The sequence below is a fragment of the Nipponia nippon genome, unplaced genomic scaffold, assembly GCF_047370975.1.
Source record: "Nipponia nippon isolate SJK-2023a ecotype South Korea unplaced genomic scaffold, ASM4737097v1 scaffold_5, whole genome shotgun sequence".
In the NCBI taxonomy this organism is placed as follows: domain Eukaryota; kingdom Metazoa; phylum Chordata; class Aves; order Pelecaniformes; family Threskiornithidae; genus Nipponia; species Nipponia nippon.
The window spans coordinates 27,160,568-27,184,857 of NW_028262369.1; the positions used below are offsets into that span (position 1 = coordinate 27,160,568).

The 24,290-nt window shown below is 39.2% G+C and overlaps 1 protein-coding gene across 1 annotated transcript; it reads right to left on the reverse strand.

The window, feature by feature from the left end:
• Positions 1-24,280, reverse strand: SCP2 (sterol carrier protein 2). Its single transcript, XM_087734469.1, has 16 exons — positions 24,141-24,280; positions 21,958-22,012; positions 21,305-21,376; positions 17,397-17,528; positions 16,384-16,448; positions 15,208-15,334; positions 14,247-14,310; positions 13,903-13,989; positions 13,141-13,291; positions 12,097-12,244; positions 9,996-10,103; positions 7,425-7,578; positions 4,394-4,487; positions 3,665-3,794; positions 2,155-2,234; positions 1-911 (listed from the first exon to the last, which is right to left on the reverse strand). The coding sequence occupies exons 1-16, from the start codon at positions 24,180-24,182 to the stop codon at positions 816-818; spliced, it is 1,605 nt and encodes a 534-aa protein (XP_087590595.1). The 5' UTR covers positions 24,183-24,280; the 3' UTR covers positions 1-815.
• Positions 24,281-24,290: the final 10 nt, after the last annotated feature.

The following is a 24,290-nucleotide window of genomic DNA, read 5'->3' on the forward strand; positions in this document are numbered from 1 at the left end:
AACAGGAAAAGTATATTTAATTTTCTATTAAACTTCCAACCAGAATACATTTTCCCAAAACAGAAGTTAAAGCCTTTACATTACTGATAAGAATTTCATAGTGATCAACACCAGATTTTCTCAGGAGAAGACAGAGAAAATGTTGGATATACTCCCTCTCTGCTCTCCTGGCAAACCTAATTTTTTTTCAAGGTGAAGTATTATCAAGTTCTGTGAATCTCAAAGCAACATTCCTAGTTCCTACTTACTTCTGGATATTATGTTTATTTTTTAATTCCAAAGTAGTAATACGAAAAGTATCTTCTAGCAAATTCCTAAAGCGTATTCTAAAAAAAATGTTGTTAGAGATCCCCTTTATAAGACCATTTTAATTGAAGCAGCAGCAGATTTGTTAGAATGGAAGTCTGAAAGCATTTGTATGACCTATTACAGCTTTTAAAAAAATGCAAGTCATTTAATTGATATGTCAAACTATTTATAACCTTCCTTACTCTCTTCCCAACTAACCTGAAGAACAGTAAGCAGCCTCATTCAACTTTAAGTTTTATAAAATTTTTCATATTGATTAAAACAAAAATTGTCACAAATACCCACCATATATACCATTTTTAAGAGTTAGCGCCTTAAGCTTAGCCTAAAAATCTTTGCCACAGACAAACCGATGGAATTTATTAAGAGAATTAAGGTCTCTAACCACAGAATTTAGGTGAGAGACATCCAGTCAAACCCAACCTGTGCCATATTATTGACGATGTCTAGTTTCATTCTACTTTTCTGTCAAGAATATCAAATACTGACTGTTTACTCTAATGAGCTCAAAGTTTAGCTTTGCCTGGCTGAAGTTGTAGATTCTGAAGTTTCATTGCCATGCCCATGTTCCCAGACACCTTCAATTTGCCTTGAAAGAATGCCTAAAAAGAAAGAAAGAAAGATGGTATGAAATGCAGTACAATATATTACTACAAATGCACCCCTCCCAAAAGTTATGGACTATTATGCATGTGCAGGTCCTGGCCTGCAGCTTTATAATTCCAACAGTTCTAGCAGGTAGCTCATATTCGTCAACAAATGTGTTTACTAGTCTACCTTCTAGTGTCAGAAAACTGAGGAAGTTGTATGCTTATTATATTTGTGATACCTAAAGAGAATAAACTTGGTATTGCATGTTTCTTGTGCTGTCATAATGATGGATCTGTATACAAAGCACAGCAGAATACCCAATGTTTGATGACGACAGTTCATAGAATAACAGTTCACTATTTCAATTGAAGATGATAAAGCAATAGTGTACAGTAGATGGCACAACTGATTTCTTACTCAAATCCCCCCAGCCATTACTGATTTTGTTACTGATGAATTCGGTTTTACAAATCTAGTTTGTGGAGCAGACACACTAAAGATCTGGGGTTTTTCCTCCGGACCTTGTAAAAAGATGAACTGCATGCACTAAAATATCCAAATTGTAGATGTAAAATTGTAATTGCTTCTGAATTCCCTACATGTACATTACAACATTTCTATAACGTGTTTTACCTTCAAACTTTTCCTAGACACGCTTTAGTTTGTGAAAATTCTTATTTACCCTGTGATTACCAGACCAAAACCTTCAAAGAATGTTACTCAGAGCATTTCAAATTTAGCAGTATGGAACAGCAACTAAAAATTAACTTAAACGTCCAGTTTACTTGTACACTATGGCCGCTTTCGACAAAATAAGGAATAAAAAAACCAAATCATCATAGGCATTCAGTGGATGCTCACCTCAATTTCCATTTTTCAGCATCAAGATTACCCTTTACACTAATGCCAGCTATGAGCATAAAGCCCTCCCAACAGAGGGCCAACATTCCTCCTTTCTTAAGTGACACTGCAAACACTAGTTTCCTCCTCTTTTCTGCAAACCAAGCCTATTCTATCCCCTTCTGGATTACCTACAGGATGTCTGAGATAATATGTACCTGTTCAGAAGAGCAGATACTGTCTTTCCTGATTAATCTTACTTTGGCCTATTTGTTGAAAGAAAGTCAAGAACTGTCATTATTCAGATCAGCCACAGCAGTTTTGGAGGAGGGGATTTATTTAGATGATTTCAACTTGAACACACTCAAACCAAACAAGTCAGTCCTCTTATCGTCTCATCTTTGCTATACTTACTGTCTGAGGATTCATTTTGCCAGTCATGAGAGCTAACAGATCAGCGTCAGCCATTGTAATTGTACAGTCCGCCTTCTTATCTGTAAGACAGAGTTGACTATGAAGTTTCAAACTGAGAGATGAAACAGTAATAGAAGCTGCAACTCCATGAAGAATCTGTTGGTACTACAGGTTAGCAAAATGGTACCTGAAGTACATACAAATAAAGGTCATTATAAAAATATCACTAAGAGATCATCCCATAGCCAAGAGGCATCTGTGCCACCTTGTCGCACAGACCATCCCAACACTCAAGAAAGATGGACCTTTCTGAAAGGTACTAAGCAAATTATTTCGTTGGAAAGAAATAATAATCTACTTGTAATCAGAATTTTAATTGCAAGCACTGACAATCGTCTTAAGTTTTATCAAGCTTAAATTTGCTAGTATTAAAATCAACTCAGAATAAATGTGTTTTCCCCCGTGACACTCCGAAGATAATCATCACTGAAATTTCAGGCATTTCCTGCCCTCTCCTTCAATGGGAACAACATGTGCATTCTAAAAGCACTCATTTGAATTAATTCAAATCCAGAAGTTTTTAGGACCTTCTTACCAGAAATAAGCTGAAAAATAATTTTAATAAGCTCTGATAGAAATATAATGTATGAACCAAGGGCTAAAAACCGCACACATCATCTCCTAGAGTCATCTTCTTATTAAACTTAGCTTTTTGAAAAAATGTTGTCCATACAACAGAAAACAGTACTTTTCTTTTTGTAATAACTTAGACCGACGAATTCCAAACCAAACCCCTGTCATGTTTTTAATTAAAAGCTTTATGATGCAGGTCCATGGATATATGAGATTCTGAGGACAAGACTGTTGTCTTTTGCTTTTTATTTACATTACTAGGATGCATGACTTCAGATACATGACAAGACATTTTCATGGCAAGGGTACAAATCCTTTGTTTCCAATACTTTCATGGGGCTCCCCACCACCACCTAGTCTGTGTCTTATTTGTCTCTGTCTTTTTTAAAATGGAACATGAAGTTTATGTCAGCTGATACAGTAATGAAATTAGTCAAGTTTTATTGCTTAACTAGCTGCAGAGAAGAAGTAACTCGATGAGATACACCAGCTTACCGCCTACCAGTGTCTCCAACAAAGCAACTGAAGAAACAACTACAAATTACATTTCTGGCCCAAATTTTAAGAGGGGAGAACAACAAAACACCTGAGGTTTGAATTATTTTTTTTTATTCTGATGCCTGTAAAAGTCATATGACAGATCTGTCTGGAGCCTCCAATAAAACATGCAATTATCTAGACAGAATTCAGAGTAGAAGACGTTTAATTCTTGGTCCGAAACATCATGGATTAAAAGTGTCAGTAATAAAAAAAAGTTTAAAATTAAGGTAGCTCTACACCTCTTTTGCTTAAGGTCACTATAGCTTCAACAGAATATGAATTTATATTCTTTTCATTTTATATGTTTTCTGCAATAATATAATAAAGTAGCACTGACCTGAATTAACTGCCACAGAGCCTTTACCATTTTTCACATCTACTATCCAAGTTGCTTCTTTCCCACCAGGACCATCTTTTATTTTGAAGGCAAAGACTCCACCAATTTTCTTGACAAATTGCTCTCCTTCCTGTAATGACCATGTAATGTGCAAATTATTTACTTAAAAATAATTTTAAAATAGTTTGAATTAAACATGAAGTAATTTAAAAACCTCTACCCTTTCTACTAACATAGAAATATCTACTTCCCTCTATTAGGCTTTATTTAAACACCCATTTAAAAAAACCCCAAACCTCTCCCTCACAAACTCAAACTATGACTATCTATACTAAAAACTACCAACTAAAAAAATTACCCCTGTCTTAACAGTCTTGTCTTGCTGTAAGTCTGACAAAATGTGATTTCTTCTTCTAATCACACTTGCAAAGCAAGCAACAAACACCAAACACAAAGTTTCCTGCGTTAGTTAGCAAGCTCCTCACATACAATCTAAAGTTGCCTTTACTGAAATACCCTTATGCAGGTAGGAACCGTCTGAAAAAAAGGCAATTTAAAATCACGGCACAGCATTGAAAGATTTCTGACGCAGTGAAATTCAAAGCTGTAACACTTGTTTCAATGAGCAGTACTAATGAAATGATTGATGCTACTATATTCCCATCAGGTTTCACACATGTTCTGTCACAAATTAAAATCCTGTTGTAGGTAAAAGAAGTAGTCAAATACCTCTTGGAGTTTCTTTTCAATCTCTTTGAAGACAAAATGTGACTTAAATCCATCAACAGCTGCACTGAGAGGCACAGCCACAATACGGTCGGTGCTGAAAGGAAAAACCCATTCATTTACATACCTTTAATCACATTTCCAGTATCTTCAAATTATCATGAATAGGCCTAACAACAGCAACAACAGTCACACTAAAACACCTTAGCAGTAGAGAGCATCTATATGGTATCAAAGTGAAGCTTACTCTTTGATGGGTTTGACAGCTTGAATTACAATCATTTCAAGTATCTAGATGTTTTTGCATGTATGGACAGGACACTAATTTTATAATGAAAGTAAATCATTAATCTTGTTAAGATAAATCAGCAAACACTACTGCCACACCTTGTGTGAAGAGAGAGCAGCACATGCACTATCTCGAAGAACTACCTTTTTTTTTTTTTTTTTTTTTGCAAAACAAATCCTCTTTTCCCTCCCAATTCACGTAGGTCTTTTAACAGTCACAAGAGGCACTAAGCATTAGTCCTGATTCTCTGGAGCAGTCATTCTGCATGGCCTCACAGTAGCATGAAATCTAATTCTTCATTTCTGCAGAGGCACCCAGAGCCGAAGTAAGTATAGAGGTGTCCAAAGAAATGGCAATTCAAGCAGCAGGAAAAACGAGTTTACAATTACTACCATCTCTTGGTAGCAGAGTTGAAAACTGTGGTCAGGTCCGATATTATTAAAGTGACAGAATCACTTAAGAAACGTTGCTAGGACTTACATTCATGTGGTACTAACACTACCCTACAAATGTATGCTAGGGTAGCAATAGTAGGGATTGTCTCATCTGAAGAAGACACATCAATTTTGCTAATAAACCAAGGCTGTACTAACAGGATGTAAAATTGTAAGGTGTCAAAAAAAAGCAGAGCTGTTTCAAAGACTAATCCAAAATGGATCAAGTTCAGCTGTCATTTACTCTGATGTACATTCTTGGCAGCTGTTACTAAAGCCACTAATTACAGGCTAGATCCAAATCCTATGATTATGTCTATGTGCATTACTGTAGAAAAAATGGTATGAAGTGTCTTCATAAACATGAAATGCCACCACCTTCCCCTTAATTACACAATACACAAACATCATTCAGTTACATAAGCAGTATCTAAACGTATTAGCCACACTGTTTCATTCCAAAGTCTGATATACATTGGTGCAACCCCTTGTGTCAGGTATCTCCCACACACAAAGCCTTTGGGAGAACTAAAGGTTTTTAAGCTTCTCCAATGTAAGATGAAACTACCTAAGAAAGAATTTTAAAAATTCCCAATACCAACAAAGGTGAAGTGAGCTGTAGTAAAGTAAGCTTCATTTCTTCAGGAGAAATATTATCTATACATGCAAAGCTTTTCCTGACAGGAAGGCATTACTTCAAGCAGTACTGCAAGGTCAACAGCATACAAAGAGCAACAGATTCCCTGTTCCATAAAATTACAGTATTTTTAAAGACAAAGCTCAAAGCAATGGGAAAATAGTATATTCCCTATAACAGCATTTCCCCCTGTGATTTAAAACTGTGTACCAACACCTACTGCCAAGTTTTGTGAGCATGTTTGAAGAGAATCCACGCTTTTTCCTGTATCACACCTATTTTCTCATACGGTCTAATCTCTTACAGATTACAGAAGTGACAGAATTATCACTTCTGACACCGTACTACAAAAAGTTACTACTGTAGCCCTTCAAAGTTTAACTGCTTCTCTCATTATCTCTTCTAGAGACTAAATTGTCACCTCCCAGGAATTGTATAGGTCTAGCTAAAACAGCCATTAGAAATATGAGTTGGGAGGGGAATATTTCTTTCTGGAAATCCAGTACATGATAAATTTTACTGTTCACAGGTCTTTAGAGCAAATATAAAGTACTGGCATAGAGTTTTAAAACTAAAACTGTAATACCCACAACAAGTAGCTCAATCTTTCTAAGCAAAGTTGAAAGTGAAAACATACAGCGAACTGTGTATTAAAAAAGTGTCACCTGGAATTCTGGTGTATATACAAATTTTAAGTATTTTTCTCTCAATTCCTGTCCATCCTAGCATGGAACTATAACAGATTGCAAGACAGCTTCATAGCAGCGTTCTCCTCTCACTCTGAAGTATGCTACAATTGCAAGTGCAAATTTTTTACCAGGACTGGACGAGTAACATGCCTGAATTCTAACGAGTACTTAGAATACCACATGTAACACACACAGCTGAAAGCAATTCTCCATGAAACCAAACTAGTAACAATTTTAGCAGTGAAAGCAGTAGGTACCTCTGTTCCCATGGATGTCTTCCTTTTTTGGCAAGTCCCTAGTTTCAATTAATTCATTTTAATGTGGCCTGGTTTGTTCTTGGAAGGGGTTTTTTTGTTTGTTTTGCTGGGCTTTTTTCCTCCAAACATTAGACTTTTCCTTACAGGAAATCATGTGAGCCATGTTTATGGGCCAGTTTGCTCTTTTCAGTAACTTGTAACTCACAGCGCATACTGTTTATCAGAAACAAGACACTGCGTAAGTTATAATCTCTGTATACACCTGCAGCGCTGCAGGTACACAACAGTTCCAACTGCTGCACAAGTTTTAGTTTACAGCGCAATTTCTTCCTTGCACAGAGGCAAACGCTAATTCCAAATACGTTTTGAAACACAAAGAGATGGGAGCACAGTCAGCACAAAGTGAGCTTAGTTTACACCACTACTGAACCCACAGTGAAAGTTTCCCATGAGAGCATAACCAATACCTGTACACGAATGCTGAACGAGCATTTTCATTCAGCAGCGCAGTTTCTTGCGCTCTACAGAGATACAAGCTGAAAGCTGACTATTTTGTGAGCTCTTTCAGTACACACGGCGCTCTTTTTCTCCTCGAGAAGTCAGCCACACGCAGCGGGTAGGCCCTCAACTGCCCCACCACCTCTTCTCCCAGGGCGTTAGGCAGTGGAGTGGGGCCATCTCGTCTCGCTGAGGCGCTGTGGGCAGCCCCAGCCCCGCGGGGCTCTCACCTGGCGGCTCCGGGGAAGCCCATGCCGTAGAGGGTCACCACCACGGCCCCGCCGAGGCCCAGGTTGTGCTGCAGCGCGACCTTTGCCCCGGGGACCTGCCTCCTCCCGGCCAGACCGCGCAGCTGCCAGCAGAGTTCGGCGCACTGCGCCAGGCCTGAAAAATCGAGCACAGAGCGCGTGGGCCCCGCTGCCAGCCCGGCGTGGGGCGAGGGCGACAAGGAACCGCCCCACGTCCCTCCACCGACGGCATCCCCCGCACCTTGCCCTCCTGCAACACGAGAGGCGATAACAAAAGGGGATTTAAAAACGAACAAGCAAGCTTTGCTCTCCCCGCCGGCCGTAAAGATGGCCGCTTTAGTGCCGCTCTGGCAAAGACACTTTGGGGAAGCTGCAGAAAAACTGGTCGTTACAGGAGCGACGCACGCTCTTGAGGGTGCGCACGTTTGAGACTCAAAGTTACCCGTTTTTCACATTCCTACAAGACTTCATAGAGGGAAGCCAGAAGAAGCCGTTCCCTCAGAGGTCACGTGCCTGGGTGGACAGCGTGAGCCATCTTAAAAATGCCGGTTCTCCAAAGGGTCCTTGTAAACAGACTTCTTGGCATTGACTTTTCAGTCTCCAAGACACAAATACGTGACAATCGTAAGCATTTTAAAGTAGTTTTATGTGCTATGGCATCGTTATAGCAATGCTAAAGATGCCCCAGAAGCTTAAGTAGAGCTCACCTCACCATCTCGGCACATACCTCAGAGTGGAAATTGGAATTTAAAAAATTAGTTTGCTAAATCTAACAAACATAAAAATGCAACCAAAGACCTTCTGGAAAACTGTTTTTTTCTTTGCAATACAAATGACTACTATTAAAAATGCCTGTAATAAGTATGTATTACAAGAGTAGTAAGTATGTACTACAAGATAAGAAAAAGCCCTAGAATACATAACTGAATTGTGATTCAAATTAGTACTGGGCATAGCTGGTTCAATGAAGTAAGGCATATACTACAGGCATATTCCATAAAAACTTCCTTCCCTAATAAGATATTAAGTGAATACATGCAATAGGATTTGATAAAGCTAATTCTTGACAGCTCAGATACCTAGGAATATGTTTTCTTGGGAGGCTCAAAATGAAGGTGAATCCCCTTTCATTATAGCCCTGATTTTCAGAATGCACTTACCCTCGGTCTGCCCCTACTATTCTATCAGCTATTTCTGCAATTATGATCGAGTTCCACCACATGCACATTTCTTCTTCCCCCCATCGTCCACAGACCTCCATCCCTTCCTCTCCCTTCCCCTAGACAACTGTGTAGGCCTTTGGGCAAGGCAGAGGAGGAATCTGCATTTTATGCACCGAATTTTACGCATTGCCAAGTGAAACATTATGAAGAAGATGCGTAAGAAGTTTTGTAATTCCAGTCATAGATGGGAATTAATAGATTTCATTTACACTCTCTCAGCCTCAAGGAGAGAATGTGTACCCTGGCACATCCTGCCCTGGAATGGTTTGGAAGCTTAAGATGACTGATATGACCTCTGATTAGCATACAGGTAGCCTCAAGACTGCTTTATAGTGAAATTAAACTGACAATCTGTAGACATGTCATTTTCTCCATTTCAGTGACTCTTCCCCCCCCTCCCTTGGCAATAGAGAGAGGCATGAATACCAGTAATTGCCTCTACATTTATCGCTGTGTAACTGCCAAAAATTTAACACATACCTAGCAATGGAATACTCTCATCCTGTTACAGATACCCACAGTCTCATTTACCCAGAATATTTTTCTTCCAAAGTTTCCTAATACTCCCGCCCACACACACGCTAACTGCAGATTATCTAGCTGTTACAGCTGTTTAGATTAAGGTTTGTTGTTTTACAAGGTTTCCTCTTTTCCAGTGTTCTGACAACTTCTCATTTCCAAATAAGGAAGGTGAATTATCTTCACAAATCCAAACACATTTAATCCAAGAGCCATCTCATTTGGAAGCAAGCGTAGCAATTTAAAGAAAACAAAAAAACAAAACAAAAAAAAAGGAAAACCTACGTTGCTGGGAAATGGTGACTAACTGAGCTTCTGTTGTAAGCATCAGATAAATATTTTGACATCCAAGGCTTAACAGAAATAGCTTTTATTACAGCTAACAAGGGTACAGGCTATTCAGATGCAGTAAAAATCTCCAAAATCTGAATTTTAAAGGATGACAACATACGAAAATGGTTATTCAAACTACAATCATCAGAAGTTGTACTACTAAGCAATTATTTAGGAAAAAAGTTAAGCTGTTTCGCAGGTTGCTTTAACAACAATAGAAAAAGTAGCACCAGAAGATTAAACAAGTGCTAATGATTAAATTCACACTCCAACTCTTTTGGTTTGAGCAATCCTGCATGGTCAACCTGCCCTAATGCTTGCATTCCTTGGAAATGAGAACCAACTCCAGAGCTTCCTTCTGGTCTTAGGAAGCCCTCATGTTTCATACAGACAAATACAAGTGGGAAGCATCTGCCTGCTCAAGAGCTGTATCTCGTATCTAACTGGCATGACCAAATGAAATGTTTTTTTTGCATACCTGTAGCACCAAGTGGATGTCCCTTTGAAATCAAGCCACCACTAGGATTAATAACCCATTTTCCTCCGTAAGTATTGTCTCCTCTGTCAATCAGGTCACATGCTTTTCCTATAAAACAGTATTTATAAAAGAAAAATGTTCTTTTTTTGGGTTTAAGTGATTTTTCAATTCTGTTGTCACTTACTGAAGATGCTGCACATCAGTCAAAACCTAGGTAATAGTACACCACAGATTTTACAAAGAGCAGATTGAAATTAGCCAAACTATATTAATGAGACTTGCTTATACTACTGGAGAAAGCATAACATGGAAAAGAAGTAAAAGCGCTAGTGTTTGATACAACAGCTTTTTTAAATCTGCTGTTTTGTTGATATACAGTATTATGATATAATTAATATAATGAAGCTGTTCATTATTTTATTAATGAAACTGCAGTGATAATTATGGTTTTTGTAAAAGAGGGGTTAGTCGTAATTTGTGACCCCCAGGACACAGAGGCCCTGGTAAACGCCAAGCTGAACATGAGCTTTTGCCACAAAGGCGGCTAACAGTACCCTGGGCTACATTAAGACATTAAGATAGTAAATAAAACCACTCATAAGACTAATGCTTAGAATTGCTTCGCTTTCCAGACTATTAGTTCCCATGCCTTCAGCAGACAGTTCTCCCCTTTAACCAGTCCCTTACTCTTTTATTCTTGTACCAGCTTCTTCAGCCTATGTTATTAATGTCAAAGTCTAAAAAAGATCTGCTACATTTTCTGTATTTTTAACTTACTTCTGCCATTAAATGAGAATAGCAGGTTAGTCTTGTACATCTAAATCCACAATATGGTTCATGCCATTTCACTGATCTCTATGTCTAATTAGTCTACTGTTCCAAGATAAGTTTCACATACTATTAAGGTCAGACTGAGTGAAAGGTGGTGAGAATTGCACTATTAAATTACCATACACAAGACTTACTGGTCAAATAGACAAGTACCATCAGGATTCTTCTGTATCTTCAATTAAAGGAATAAAGCTGAAAAGTTTAATGTACCTATCTAAATAATGTCAAACATTTACCATTTTTACTGCAGACACCACAAAAACACAGCAAAGACGACAGTAAAAAGCAAGCACTCAAAGGCAAATATTTGAAGACCTACAAACACATGAAAAGTCTTCGTGAAGATCTATGAACTTCTGTTTCAGTGAGAAAGCTTAGACTTAATACAACACACCACCTAGTGATAGAGTATGATATTTTCTCAAAATTAGTTAAAAACAAATTAGAGAAAGGTTACATCAGATGATTATTTATGCAAAGCAAGAATACGTTTAGAGTTTAAATATATAAAATACTGAAGTAGCAGTTCAATGCATTATTTATTCGAAATCAAACAAAAACCTCTTCAGTAGAAAATTTTAATGGTTTGACTAACATGCATAGAACTAAACTCCACTACCATTTAACTTATTGTAAATCCACTCACTTCAATGAAATTAAACTAATCTGGACAGATTGTGCATTGTTATACAGTTGACTTCAGACACATGTTCACAACTTGCCAATAACTCTGTATTTTCAAAGGCAAAAATGTTTCAAGATTTTTAAAGAAGTCCTATCAAAGGGTAAGTAACTTGGTAAGGCCCTCTATAGGTAATTCTTGTCCGATTTTTATCTTCTTAAAAGGAAATACAAAGATGGAGGGAAATCTTGGAGTAGGTAAGTATATAGCCCTGAAAAGGGGGCATAATACTGAGAAAGATCACAAGAGCCTTTAATTTCCTTGCTCTGCTTGCTTAAAAGAGCCATCCCTGCACAAGCTAGCCGTATGATTTCTCGTAGTTGTCCAACACTTTAATTTGCCTTGTATATTTCTTCAGAAATCACAGTAACACGCTCATTTGTTAAACTAATTCTAGAGTTTGCAGGTCTTCCTTATGTTACTACAGTGGTAACTTGCTTTTCCATCTTATGAGGTTAGCTAATAAGACTTTCAAATATAGAAGATCTGTCTAGTAAACAACTCCACGTTCTAATTATATGAACAGATAAAAAGGTATTTTCAATGCTTTCCATGTTAATAAAACAATTATCTCCATTGATGTATTACCTTCTGGACAGAGTCCCAGAGCTTCGTAGGTAATGAACTCATTAGCTGAGAAACAGTCATGAAGTTCGATCACATCAACATCCGTAGGTTTTAGGCGTGCTTTTTCAAAACATTTTTCCGCAGCTTTTTTAGTCATATCATAGCCAACCTGCCAGAAGAAATTGTACGTTAAAATATCATTAAAGAAACATAGCTAGCAATTTCATTTCTACACTTAATTTTAAACATGCTTCTATATATCCTGTAAGTGAAAGTAACCTGTAGGAGGTAGCATTCTAACTTATTTTAATGCATCACATATCACAGCATTTAATATTCATGCAGTATGGATTGTATAGAAAGAAATAATACATTCTAAGTCTCATTGTTGGCATGTGGAAACTTTGCTGGGGAATATCCTATTTTCTCAACCTTGCCCACAAGCCAAATTGCTCCTTTGCATGACTCAGACCAACAGCCTTGAAACAAATCCTCAAACTGTCTGGCTACCTTTTTCTATCAGCCATCTGACTAGAATTGTATTTGAAACCCAAACAGAACATGACTAGAGTAGAAACTATTGGGTATTCTAATAGTTTGACTTACGTCCAATTATTTCAGTCAATTTGCAGTGGGATGCAAATTTTGCAGTTCAGGTGTTTCCCTTCATCCTACTTAAGCAAGTAATCATGACTATACCCGACAGGTTATTTCAGCTTCAGTATTACACAGGCGTAAGTAAAACTGCTTTAAGTTTCATTACTCTCATAAACAGAAAAGTTAAAGAAATGTGTTTCTTGCTGTTCAAATTGTTTAAAAAGTAGCCTTTAAATAATTTGTTAAAAACTACATTTTTGATAGCCTGTTTATAAATTTCTTACTGTTATTCCACAACGATACTCTGCTTACTCCACCTGCTCAAATGAAATTACTTTTACGTTCACCACAAAGTATAATTTGTTTGCTTAATGACACGGAAATGTCTACAGTATCATTAGGACTTGCAGGTATTAAAAAAAACCCAAAAACTGAGGAGTATGAGGGAATACAGAATTGTAAACCTACCATCTTCATACAACTGTTTTCTTCAAATGTGCTTGGATAATCAGTAGCCATCACCTGGGCTAGAATTTCCACAGCATTTGTCTGCAACTTATGCTTTTTCACAAACTCCTCACTGCTCAAAATTGCAGCTGCGGCACCGTTTGATGTTGGACTGATTGAAAGAAAAATAATGATGTAATCATTCTAAATTAGTAACGTCAGTCTTTCATAGAATTATCTTTTAATACAAACCAAAAAAACAAAAAGGACAAATGAAAAACCACTTTCTTTGGATGATGCCACTGAAACTATAAATTCCTTCAGTGTTCGCTGGACACTTTCAGTAATATTTATAGCAGACATTTGAAAAGCATGACATCAAAATAAAAACGTATCATTACGGTTTTTCAATTTAGAAAAAATCAAAGCTTCTACTTGGCTATAAACATTGTTAACAACAAGCCTTTCAGGAGTGTATAGGAAAGGCTGAAGAGAAGAATTAACACTTAACAGAAATGGGTGCACATTGGTAAAAGATACAGAATGACGCGAGAGCCCCAAAGTACAAAACGTATTTCAGCTTACTGTATTATACTGTGAACAAATATCTAGGTCGTGTTTGGTCAAGACAGAGATTCCACATTTGTTTTATTTATAAGAAGTTTTACTTAAAATAACCTGTAAATTTTAATTTACACCCAAACAGACTTTATTTAAATAGATGTCCTACCATATTTGTCTTAACATCAAGATTTATTTCACAGTGCTAAGTTCTCTCCTTACCAACACTGTAAGACAGTCAAGAAATCAAAAATTTTGCGAGACTGAAGAACTTCATCTAATGTGTACTCCTTTTGGAACTGGGAATACCTAAGAAAAACATACAGATGCTATCTTAGTTTTAGCACAGCCCTTAGCAGAAGACATCCTAATATCACACTATTAGGCAGTCATAGAGCCGTTTTTACAAAGTATAAGGCACTGGATATAGAATTTATGCTGGGTATAATTCTCATTCCATAATAAAGAATATACTCTGCACACTATTTCTAAAAATAATACTCAGGTTTGCATGAATTTTTTAACAGCAATGTATGTTCAATATAGAGGTAGAATACATTACTCACGGGTTATTAGTTGAATGGCTATGATTCTTCCATGCAATTTTTGCAAAGTATTCTGGATTTGTCCCTGGAAGGGGAAAGCAAGCTGTGTTGAAATACTTTGTTTACCCAAACAGTGCTAACATAAGCATTTTAAATATCGTGTCGTAAGAATTTGACCTTTACAAGCATCTTTACAAGAGACTCATTGTTACCAAAGCTTTCCTTAGAACTCAACTTAGGTCTAAAATTTAGATAAAGACTACTAAACATGGTTGAGTTTTAGCTAACAGAACATCCTAACTTGAATATTTAACACTTACTAACACAGAAATACAGAAAATAAGTGCATTTTATTTAAGCCATTATTGTATTACTGAAACTTGAATGCTCATTTTCCTATCAGTGCAAAACAGCTGCAGTGAAATACTGGAGTCTAAGTCTAAAATTTTTCCATACAGTAGTCTAAAACTAAGTGCAAATAAAACATGCTCAACAGGCCATCCTGTTACCTTGGAGCCAATTCCCTTGTCTGGTGAGGGGGTAAGAAATGGCAGTGGCAGCAGCCTAGTACTCTATATTGAATCGAATATCCGAAAGCTTTTGTCAAACGATTCAGTCCCAAGCCTATCTACTCATCCTAAGACACAAAGGAAAAATGCAGGAAGTTTTGAAACCTTATCGCTGAGACCTTACAGAAGCACAAACCATACTATTAGCATGATTACCAGACACTCTGTATCAACAGCCTTAATTTTGTCTCCTGATGATTTTGTTTGCCTACACATCACCAACTTTTCTGTAGATAAGTCTTTATCCAAATGTATTCCTGTATATGTTAGCTGTAGATGTTGCACTTGTAGTACTTGGGTAAAAGAAAGGACACTGAATGCTAACATTTTTTAAAAATTAAATCCTTATATATATATTTTTTTTTAAATCAGTTCATTAGAAGAGGACAATGAAAAAATGTATTTTAGCATACCATATTTCTCCATATGTTCTTTGCCAGCATTTGCAAACATCTGAGGTGCTACTGGAGCACTTGCTAAGCCATATTTATTTATCATAATTTCCAAATGTTTGTCAATTGGATTAGTTCTGTCTGAAAACTAAAAAGAAGAGAAATAGTTATAAAGCAAGTCATAATTTCCTTTTCTTTACAACATCACCATAAAAATGCCATGGATTTCAAGCAAAAGAGAGGTTTTTCTGATATTTTAACAATTCCACTGGACAGTATGTTGCACTTCAGTGACATGTTTTGAAGCATTCATAATTTCCCAACTACAAGAAAGAGTTAATAAGCAGAAAATGCTTAACATTATAATCACTGCACTGCTTCATGGCAAGGACCACTCCTATGTGATTTCTATCACAGTCACTATTTTCAGCAGAGGACTTCAGGTATTTTTCATCTCAGTTTAAAATCCTATAGTTAATATAGTTCCAAGTTATAAAATGAATATTGTATTAGTATTTTCAATGAAGCCTAGATGAAATATCGTGAAGCATGTTAAAGATACCTCTTACTCATTTAAATCAGTTGTTAAATTTAACATTTCTCACCCAAACCTCTGCATATATTGAGATTTGGCAGTTCTGTAGTTAAACGACATATGGGCTCTAATATTGCTTGCCATAAGGCAAAATACAAACAAACCCCTCCACAATTCTCCAGTAAAAACAAAAAAGAGACAAGAAAGAAAGGTTTACAAAAGTCCTTAGGTTTTGGGAAAGTGTGTTAACCGGTCAACTGAGTAAGCATCAAGCCAAAAGCCAGAAGACCCAGATTCTTTCTTTGATTTGCTTTGTCATTTTGAGAAAGACACTTCAATTGCTCAATGCTTCAGTATTCTATCTGGTATTTTCATTATTCCCTATTAACCCTGCCTTTCACGTATTCTTGGCAAAATCCTAAAAGCATGACATACTACATAAAATTAATTCTAAAACATTCCATACAAAATTTGTAGTCATAGCTGCAATCAGAATCATCACTCATTAAAAGTTTCCATGGATCAAAACAATGGTTTCTTTTGTAATCATCTACAACAACATCTTAAAGCAACTGGTATTTGTGAGAATGTGTCTCAGAGAATGAGGAGGTGTATTTCATCTATGAATACAATGAAACCTATAAAGTGTTTCAGACACTTACACCTGAAGCAAGAGATCCTTTTGCCATCCTCTCAAAGCCAAGTGCCAGAACACAATCTGCCAAACCTTAAAATAAAATTTGTGGCTATTTAAAACACATTATAAATGACATTATGTACTAATAACTATTCAATTACAAGAAATACACATAAACACCTACCAGCTGCTCTTCCTCCCTTCTTCATTTTTGAAGGAGAGTCAAATTGGAGTGGGAATGGTATTGATACAAACATACTGATATTGAAGAATGAGAGATCACTAAAAGGTTTGGGTTTATTTTTAAACTGTTTGACAGCAATTATCTTAGATGACCAAGCACTTACGTCTCTGCTACAAATACTAGAATAATCATACAGAATGTTACTATAGTTTTCATTACAGAAACATCAGCATTTAAGTGCAAGAAAGTATGAAAGTCCACAAAAGAACTGTAGAAACAGAAGGAAAAGCTCATCTGTCAGTTCAAAGCATAGTCTGTCATAAGAAGGTACTCTCTTCCCCTCCCTTCCAAAAATGCATTAGTCAAACACTTGTGTTAACTTCAAGTTAAAAAAAAAAGAAAAAAAAAAAAAAAGCTTTTTAGCAGACTCCTCTCTCCTTTTCATCCTGCAGAGTCTACTGTCTTGCAGTACTATAATGCAACTTGTTCTGCACTACTCCAAACAATTCTTCCAGAAAAAACTTAACTGGCTTACTACTTAATAGGTTCATATAGCTTATGACACAGGAAAGGACATTTATATCCATATACACCATCTTCCTGCATCACAGACATAGTCGCTTAGGTGCACACATAATGCTCTAGTTCATAGTGATAATCTTTTAAGTGCTTGGTCTTATATTTGTATATACAACTGACCAACCTTTTCACCTGAGTGAGGCAGAAAACACAATTTTGCCTATAAGGATAGGACATTTACAACTCAGAGTACTCACATTCACTAGTTCCGTTCTTCATTCAAGTTATATTTATAGAAATAAAGAACATGTATTACCCAGTGCAAAACAACTCACCTCCTTCTACTAGTTGTCTGGCCATGAACAAAGCAGTTGATCCAGTAGCACAGTTGTTGTTAACATTAATGATAGGAATGCCAGTTAAACCCAAACCATGATAGATGGCCCGTTGTCCACAGGTTGAGTCACCTTTACATAGAGGCACAACATTAAAATAAGGTACGTACTCAAACTTCACTAGCAAAAGGAAATCCCACCATGTATGTGCAATGCTACCATTTAACTGTAAACTTGAACTTCTGAACTGTCATCTTGAGTATGTCTCTCAAGTATCCACAGTAAAAGAACCTTAGAAACAAGATTAAAATCACCAGATTTTAAAAACAGAAGTGTGTCCTGCTTCTGTGATAACAGGCCGTGAATCAATGGAAGGTAACTGGACTGGACAGAAACGTCTTAGAGGTGTGGCCTGGAAGCTGCTATCAGAGCTGACTGACCCTATTTCAGTTGCCATAATACAGTCATTAATAGAGAAACAGGAAGAAAGTAAATTGAAAACTCTCTTCGGAATGGAAACAGATTTCCCCATAATATAAATCTGATTTTGACTGCTTTGAGACATACATCAGGCATGTGTGAACTGGAGTGACAGGAAAAGGTTCAGACCAACCATTTAGCACCATCTCCTCTCACTACAATAAGCAGTGACTGCAAGTTAAAAGTTTCTGCTGAGGGCGTCTACTAGAAATCTGTTTGAGGGCTGTGCTGGTTTTGGCTGGGATAGAGTTAATTTTCTTCACAGTAGCTAGTACGGGGCTATGTTTTGGATTTGTGCTGGAAACAGTGTTGATAACACAGGGATGTTTTAGTGACTGCTGAGCAGTGCTTACACAGAGTCAAGGCCTTTTCTGCTTCTCACCCCACCCCACCAGTGAGGAGGCTGGGGGTGCACAAGAAGTTGGGATGGGACACAGCTGGGACAGCTGACCCCAACTGACCAAAGGGGTATTCCAGACCATATGACATCATGCTCAGCATATAAAGCTGGGGGAAGAAGAAGGAAGGGGGGGATGTTTGGAGTGATGGCATTTTGTCTTCCCAAGTAACTGCTATGCATGATGGAGCCCTGCTTTCCTGGAGGTGGCTGAACACCTGCCTGCCGATGGGAAGTAGCGAATGAATTCCTCATTCTGCTTTGCTTGTGCACACAGCTTTTGCTTTACCCATTAAACTGTCTTTATCTCAATCCACAGGTTCTCTTACTTTTACCCTTCCCATTCTCTCCCCCATCCCAGTGAATAGCTGTGTGGTGCTTAATTGCCGGCTGGGGTTAAACCACAACAGTCCTTTTTGGCGCCCAATGAGGGGCTCGAGGGGTTCAAGATAACAACAGATTTGATTGGAATGTGCTAGATAAAATTTACAGCTGTTATTGCTGGTTAGCTATTAATTGGCAGGCTTCTGTGCTTGCTTGCCTTACTCTATATTAGAGTCTAGTGCTTGTTAGTGGCTGCTTTTTGCTTTTGCTGCTTGCTGTACTGCTTCTCATCTTACTCTGCTGTGCCTAGGAGCATTTTGATAACAGCAACGGCCATGCACCTGGGCTGGCAGATGGGCAGGGCATCGCTGCTGTACACAGAAACCTGTGCTGCTGTACTGGACAGGCTGGAACTCCAGTATGTACTCGAGTTGAAGGGACTGTGACCTGAGGATGAGTCCACGCAGAAGCAGGACACCCCGAAGCATCCATGGCTGTGGATAAGCCCATGCCAGAGCAGGTACATCTCAAAGCGTCTGTGGCCGTGGTTATGTCTGTGCTGCAGCAGGTATACCTCTGAAGGGATTGTGGCCCAAGGATAAGGCCACGCTCAAACAGGGGCACCTCAAAGCGACTGTGGCAGTGGCTAAGTCTATGCCACAGCAGGCATACCCCTGAAAAGACTGTGGCTCATAGATAAGGCTCCACTTGGAGCAGGTACACCCCCAAGGGATTGCAGTCTATGGATAAGTCCAAGCCAGAGCACGGGCAAAGGGAGGAGTTCATTGCAATGTTAAACCCTATAACCTGGTCCAAAGGCACCAGGGGTGGAGATTATAATGGCAATATCTTTAAATTGTTGTAACCCGGGATTTGAGTTGCATGTTATGGGAATTACTATAGCAGCAATCCCTTGTTGCTAGCCAAGCAAGGGGAGGAGTTCGTTGCAATATTAAACCCTCTAACCTGGCCCAAAGGGACCAGGGGTAGAGGTTGTCATGGATATACCTTTAAATTGCTGTAACCCAGGATTTGAGTTGCACATTATGGGAATTACTATAGCAGCAACCACCTGAACCAATGGAGGACAAGCCTCACAAGAAACAGTGCAAGTGCAGCAGTGACTCAACCTGAGCTGGCTTTGGTGCCCAGTAACTCCATGCAACACACCACCTCTTCTGTCCTGAGTGACCACCATAACAGATGGAGCCCAAAGTCATGGACTAAGTGAACTCAGTGGACGTTTTACAGACATTTCACAGAGGTGGTCCACAGACTAAGGGAACGATACTTGTGTATTATATCAAAGGATGGGAATGGAGGTGGGGGTTAATGAGGATGTATTGGATAGTGCGAGACCTGAGCATGACATAAATTGTATGCAATAAGGGGTGGAGACTGTGCTGGTTTTGGCTGAGATAGAGTTAATTTTCTTCACAGTAGCTAGAATGGGGCTATGTTTTGGATTTGTGCTGAAAACAGTGTTGATAACACAGGGATGTTTTAGTGACTGCTGAGCAGTGCTTACACAGAGTCAAGGCCTTTTCTGCTTCTCACACCGCTGCACCAGCGAGGAGGCTGCGGGTGCAGAAGAAGTTGGCAGGGCACATGGCTGGGACAGCTGACCCCAACTGACCAAAGGGGTATTCCCCACCATATGATGTCATGCTCAGCATGTAAAGCTGGGGGAAGAAGAAGGAAGGGGGAGACATTTGGAGTGATGGTGTTTGTCTTCCCAAGTAACCGTTATGTGTGATGGAGCCCTGCTTTCCTGGAGGTGGCTGAACACCTGCCTGCCGATGGGAAGTAGTGAATGAATTCCTCATTCTGCTTTGCTTGTGCACACAGCTTTTGCTTTACCTATTAAACTGTCTTTATCTCAATCCACAGGTTTTCTTACTTTTACCCTTCCGATTCTCTCCCCCATCCCACTGTGGGGGAGTGGGCAAGTGACTGTGTGGCACTTAGTTGCCAGCTGGGGTTAAACCACAATGAAGGCAGGGCAGCGCTGCGTTGGTATGTGAACAACTCACTGTTGTCTACATCAGCTGTGAAGCATTATTCTGGAGCCATACTAATAGATGTAGTCTCAATAATCTTATACAGTACTCAAGCATGGTTTAATAGTTCTATATATGTCCATAGGATTAAAATAGTTATGAACCTCTCAGAGTAGATCTCATCTATCATCTGTCCCTTAGAGTCGAGTCCAAGCAGATCTCTTATGTGCTCTTGGGCTGAAAGTGCAAGGACACAGTACATGTTTGATCCCCAAAATACCCCTAGCAAGTGTCTTCAACTCAAGAACAATGGATAAACAAGCATATCCATTCTAGTGTACACACAGCATCACAGAAACAATAAAAGAATTTAAGTCTATTGCCATAAACATTACAATGCCTAAGTTTTGCACCACTTGAATAAATATACCATCTGATCTTGCTGAAAGAGCTACTTGTATAAAAACACATTTGCAAGACACAATTTTATGGAAGTCTTTTCCATGACTAGAACTGTAAACTACACAAATAAACAGGCATAGACCTGTGATCACTAAAAAGAATAGTTTTTTAAAAGTTTGAGACAGTTCTACAAACTGACATGATTAAATATTATAACCTGAAATTGATAGGATCCCCCATACTTTATCCACACAATGTCTGCAAATGTCATGGATGTCACATCCCAGTCAAATGACATTACTTACCATAAACATAACCCACACATGCCTGCTCCACCGCTGAATAAGGAATCCCAGCATCAGATAAAGCCTTCTGGCCTAAAAAAAGTTTAGAAGTTGAAAAAAAGTTTAAAAGTTGAAGGAAAAAAAAAAAAAAAAAAGCACCTCAACCATAACAAGCAAACCTAGAGTAGTATGTATGATTCATGCATTCACAAACAAGAAAAAGAGTGAGCTGTAAAAATTCCTTATTATATGATGAGAATGGTTAATATAGTCTTGCACCTTAATTTTCATAATGACAATTTTGCAGTATTTTGAGTTCTGAACAAACTCTTTTATCAGAATATTTCATGCAATCAATTCTGTGTTCATGCACAAAGGCTGTTTGTCCCAATGAAAGTATGTTTGAGTAATATATGTAGGTATGAAATTATTTAAGCATCCAATTAAATTTTAAGCTATCCTTCTGACTTCAGTGCTGGAAGGCAGTGAGTTGATCGGGTAAGTTATTGATTTTGTGAAAATGTTCTTTTTTTATCAGTTTTATATTTGCTTCTTATATGTATCTATTCACTGAACAGTAGCTGTTCCTTCATATGTATAATAAAAAGATTAACTGTAAGACTTAAAGTAAGTGTCAGCAATTAAACTAAATGCCTTCTTTACTATTAAATTACCTGCTTCCTTAGCCAGGTCAGGATAATCAACGCTATTCTCACTAGGCTTTGTGAACTGACAAGAAAAAACAAAACAAAACAAAACACAAGAACAAATCACAGTGAGATTTAATACATCTTTTGCTCAATTTGGTATATTTAAAAGCTTTCTATTTAACTTAGAAACAGGTTTGCAAACAATCACTTTCAAATAACGCAAACAATTTAACTTAATTGACCCAAAAGTGCATGCACAAAATCTGCACAATTCCCAAGTGCTACTACCAAGCCCTGTGATGGCTAAAACCAGAAAATAGTGCAATTTTATGGAAGCTGAGGACCATTTTTGCTCAGTCTTAAAGAAGATCCATTAGTTGCACAGAGATGGACAATAACCCTGTCCAAAGCCTGTGGGTGGGACCGAGAATAACTGCCATCTTCACTGACATGATCTTCACTAAGACTTTGATAAATACTTCCCTTCCACTTTATTTTGTCATACTCCTATTTGTAACAAGAAAATGTGTGTTCTTTATACAGAACTTAATTCTACATAAGCCTCCCTTTCCCAAGCCTTATTCCACTTTGTTACAAACCATATCGTATCTTACCCCTCACCATTGGTGGTATTTCCATTTTATTTGTAGTATGACTCATTAGAATCCACCAATAAATACATGTGCTTTGCGTTTTTACATCATTAACAAGAAGTTACTGCTAAAAAAAAAAAAATCCTCAGACTAACTAATTACAGTTCTACAAATTATTTGATGATCACTGTTAGTATATAGAAGTTAATTTGCTACCTCCTTATGCTTACCTCCCCAACTCCAGTCTTTCGCAACACTTAGCTGTACTTTCTGTAGTGCCTCCTTTCCTTAATTTAGACAGAGAACCTTCATACTGAAGGCCACAAGAAAAATCAGTCAGTGAATTGATCATTGTAAAAGCCTGTAAGAGCGATTGACATTACTTGGGCTAACAAAGAGGAAAAAAGGAGTATTGACAATTTCTCAAATCACACTAAAGTGGTAACCGAGATGATCAGCTTTGGAAAATGAAAGGCACGGTCTGTGGAACCGACAATTTCACACGCAGGAAACACGGATTGTTGTTTTGAGAAGGTATGCCAATTTTTAGCAGACATTACACCATTAAGATTAAAAAAAGAGAAGGGATACAATCCTAAAAGACTTCATAATAAAACGCTTAAGACGCAATGTGGTGTCCGACCAGTTTTAGTGGTCTCTTCCATGCTACTGTTCCTTCCTTGAGCACATCACAAATGAGTTTAAGGTGAGGTCCAATCACTTCCAAAACTACATTCTGTGATCCAGTCCAATAAACACAATTAACAGAACGGAGTCTTTTACCTTTTATTGCCTCCCCTATCACATCACATGCTGGAGAAATACCCATGCAGCAACAACAAAAAAAAAAAAGTTATTTTAAAGGGGGGGGGGGTGTTCTGACTACTCTGGCAAATATCAAAGTCGCCTTAAGTTTCATCCACCGAGATCAAAAAAGGTTCCTTTAGCTTTTGCTCCCCTTTGACAAGGCGCCACGCTGGGGGAGCTCCGTGCTGGCAAGCGAGTGACCAGGTACAGAACCGCACGGTGGGGGCACCTGCGGGGCGGCTGCCCTGCAGCCTCCAGGTCTCCCTCAGCCACCAGCAACCCGGCCCCTCAGGGCCAGGGGACCCGAGGCTGCAGTAACACGGGGACACGCTCTGGCCTGCCCACGTCGGTTGTATCGACCTGCCCAAGGGAGCTCCAAAACGTTTAACTCGGCCGGCGGAGCCGCCCCCCGCGACAAACCAAACGAAGGTGAACTTTGCACGGAAGGCGGCGGAGCCGCTGTCGCTCCGGCCTGACCCGCAGGCCCAGGCTGGCTCCGCCGCCTCTCCTCTCCGCAAAGGCGCTCCTGAGACCGCGACCGTATTTCGCGAGGGGCCCTGCCCCAGCTGGGGAGGCAGCGCACGGCCGCCACAGCGCCGCCGTCCTCCCGCGCCCCCCTCGGCCGCCGGCGGGGGCGCCAACGGGGGACGCCCGAAGGGGGGACGCCTCAGAGGCAAGACCGGCCCGGGCCGACCCCCCCCGAAGTTTCGCTCTGCCCTCCCGCACGGCCTCAGCGCGCAGGCGGTGCCGGGAAAGGCGCAGGCCAGCGGGCGCGGAGCTGGGCCGGCGCGGCGGACAGCCCCCTACCTTGGTCATACCGACGCCCACCACGAACACCCGGCGCTGCATGGCGACGGCGGCCCCTGCGCACCCCCTCCTGCCGCTTCCCTCCGGCCGAGGCACCGCCGAGACCCCTCACGCCACCGCGGAGCGAAGGGGCGGGCCGAGCGCCCGGGA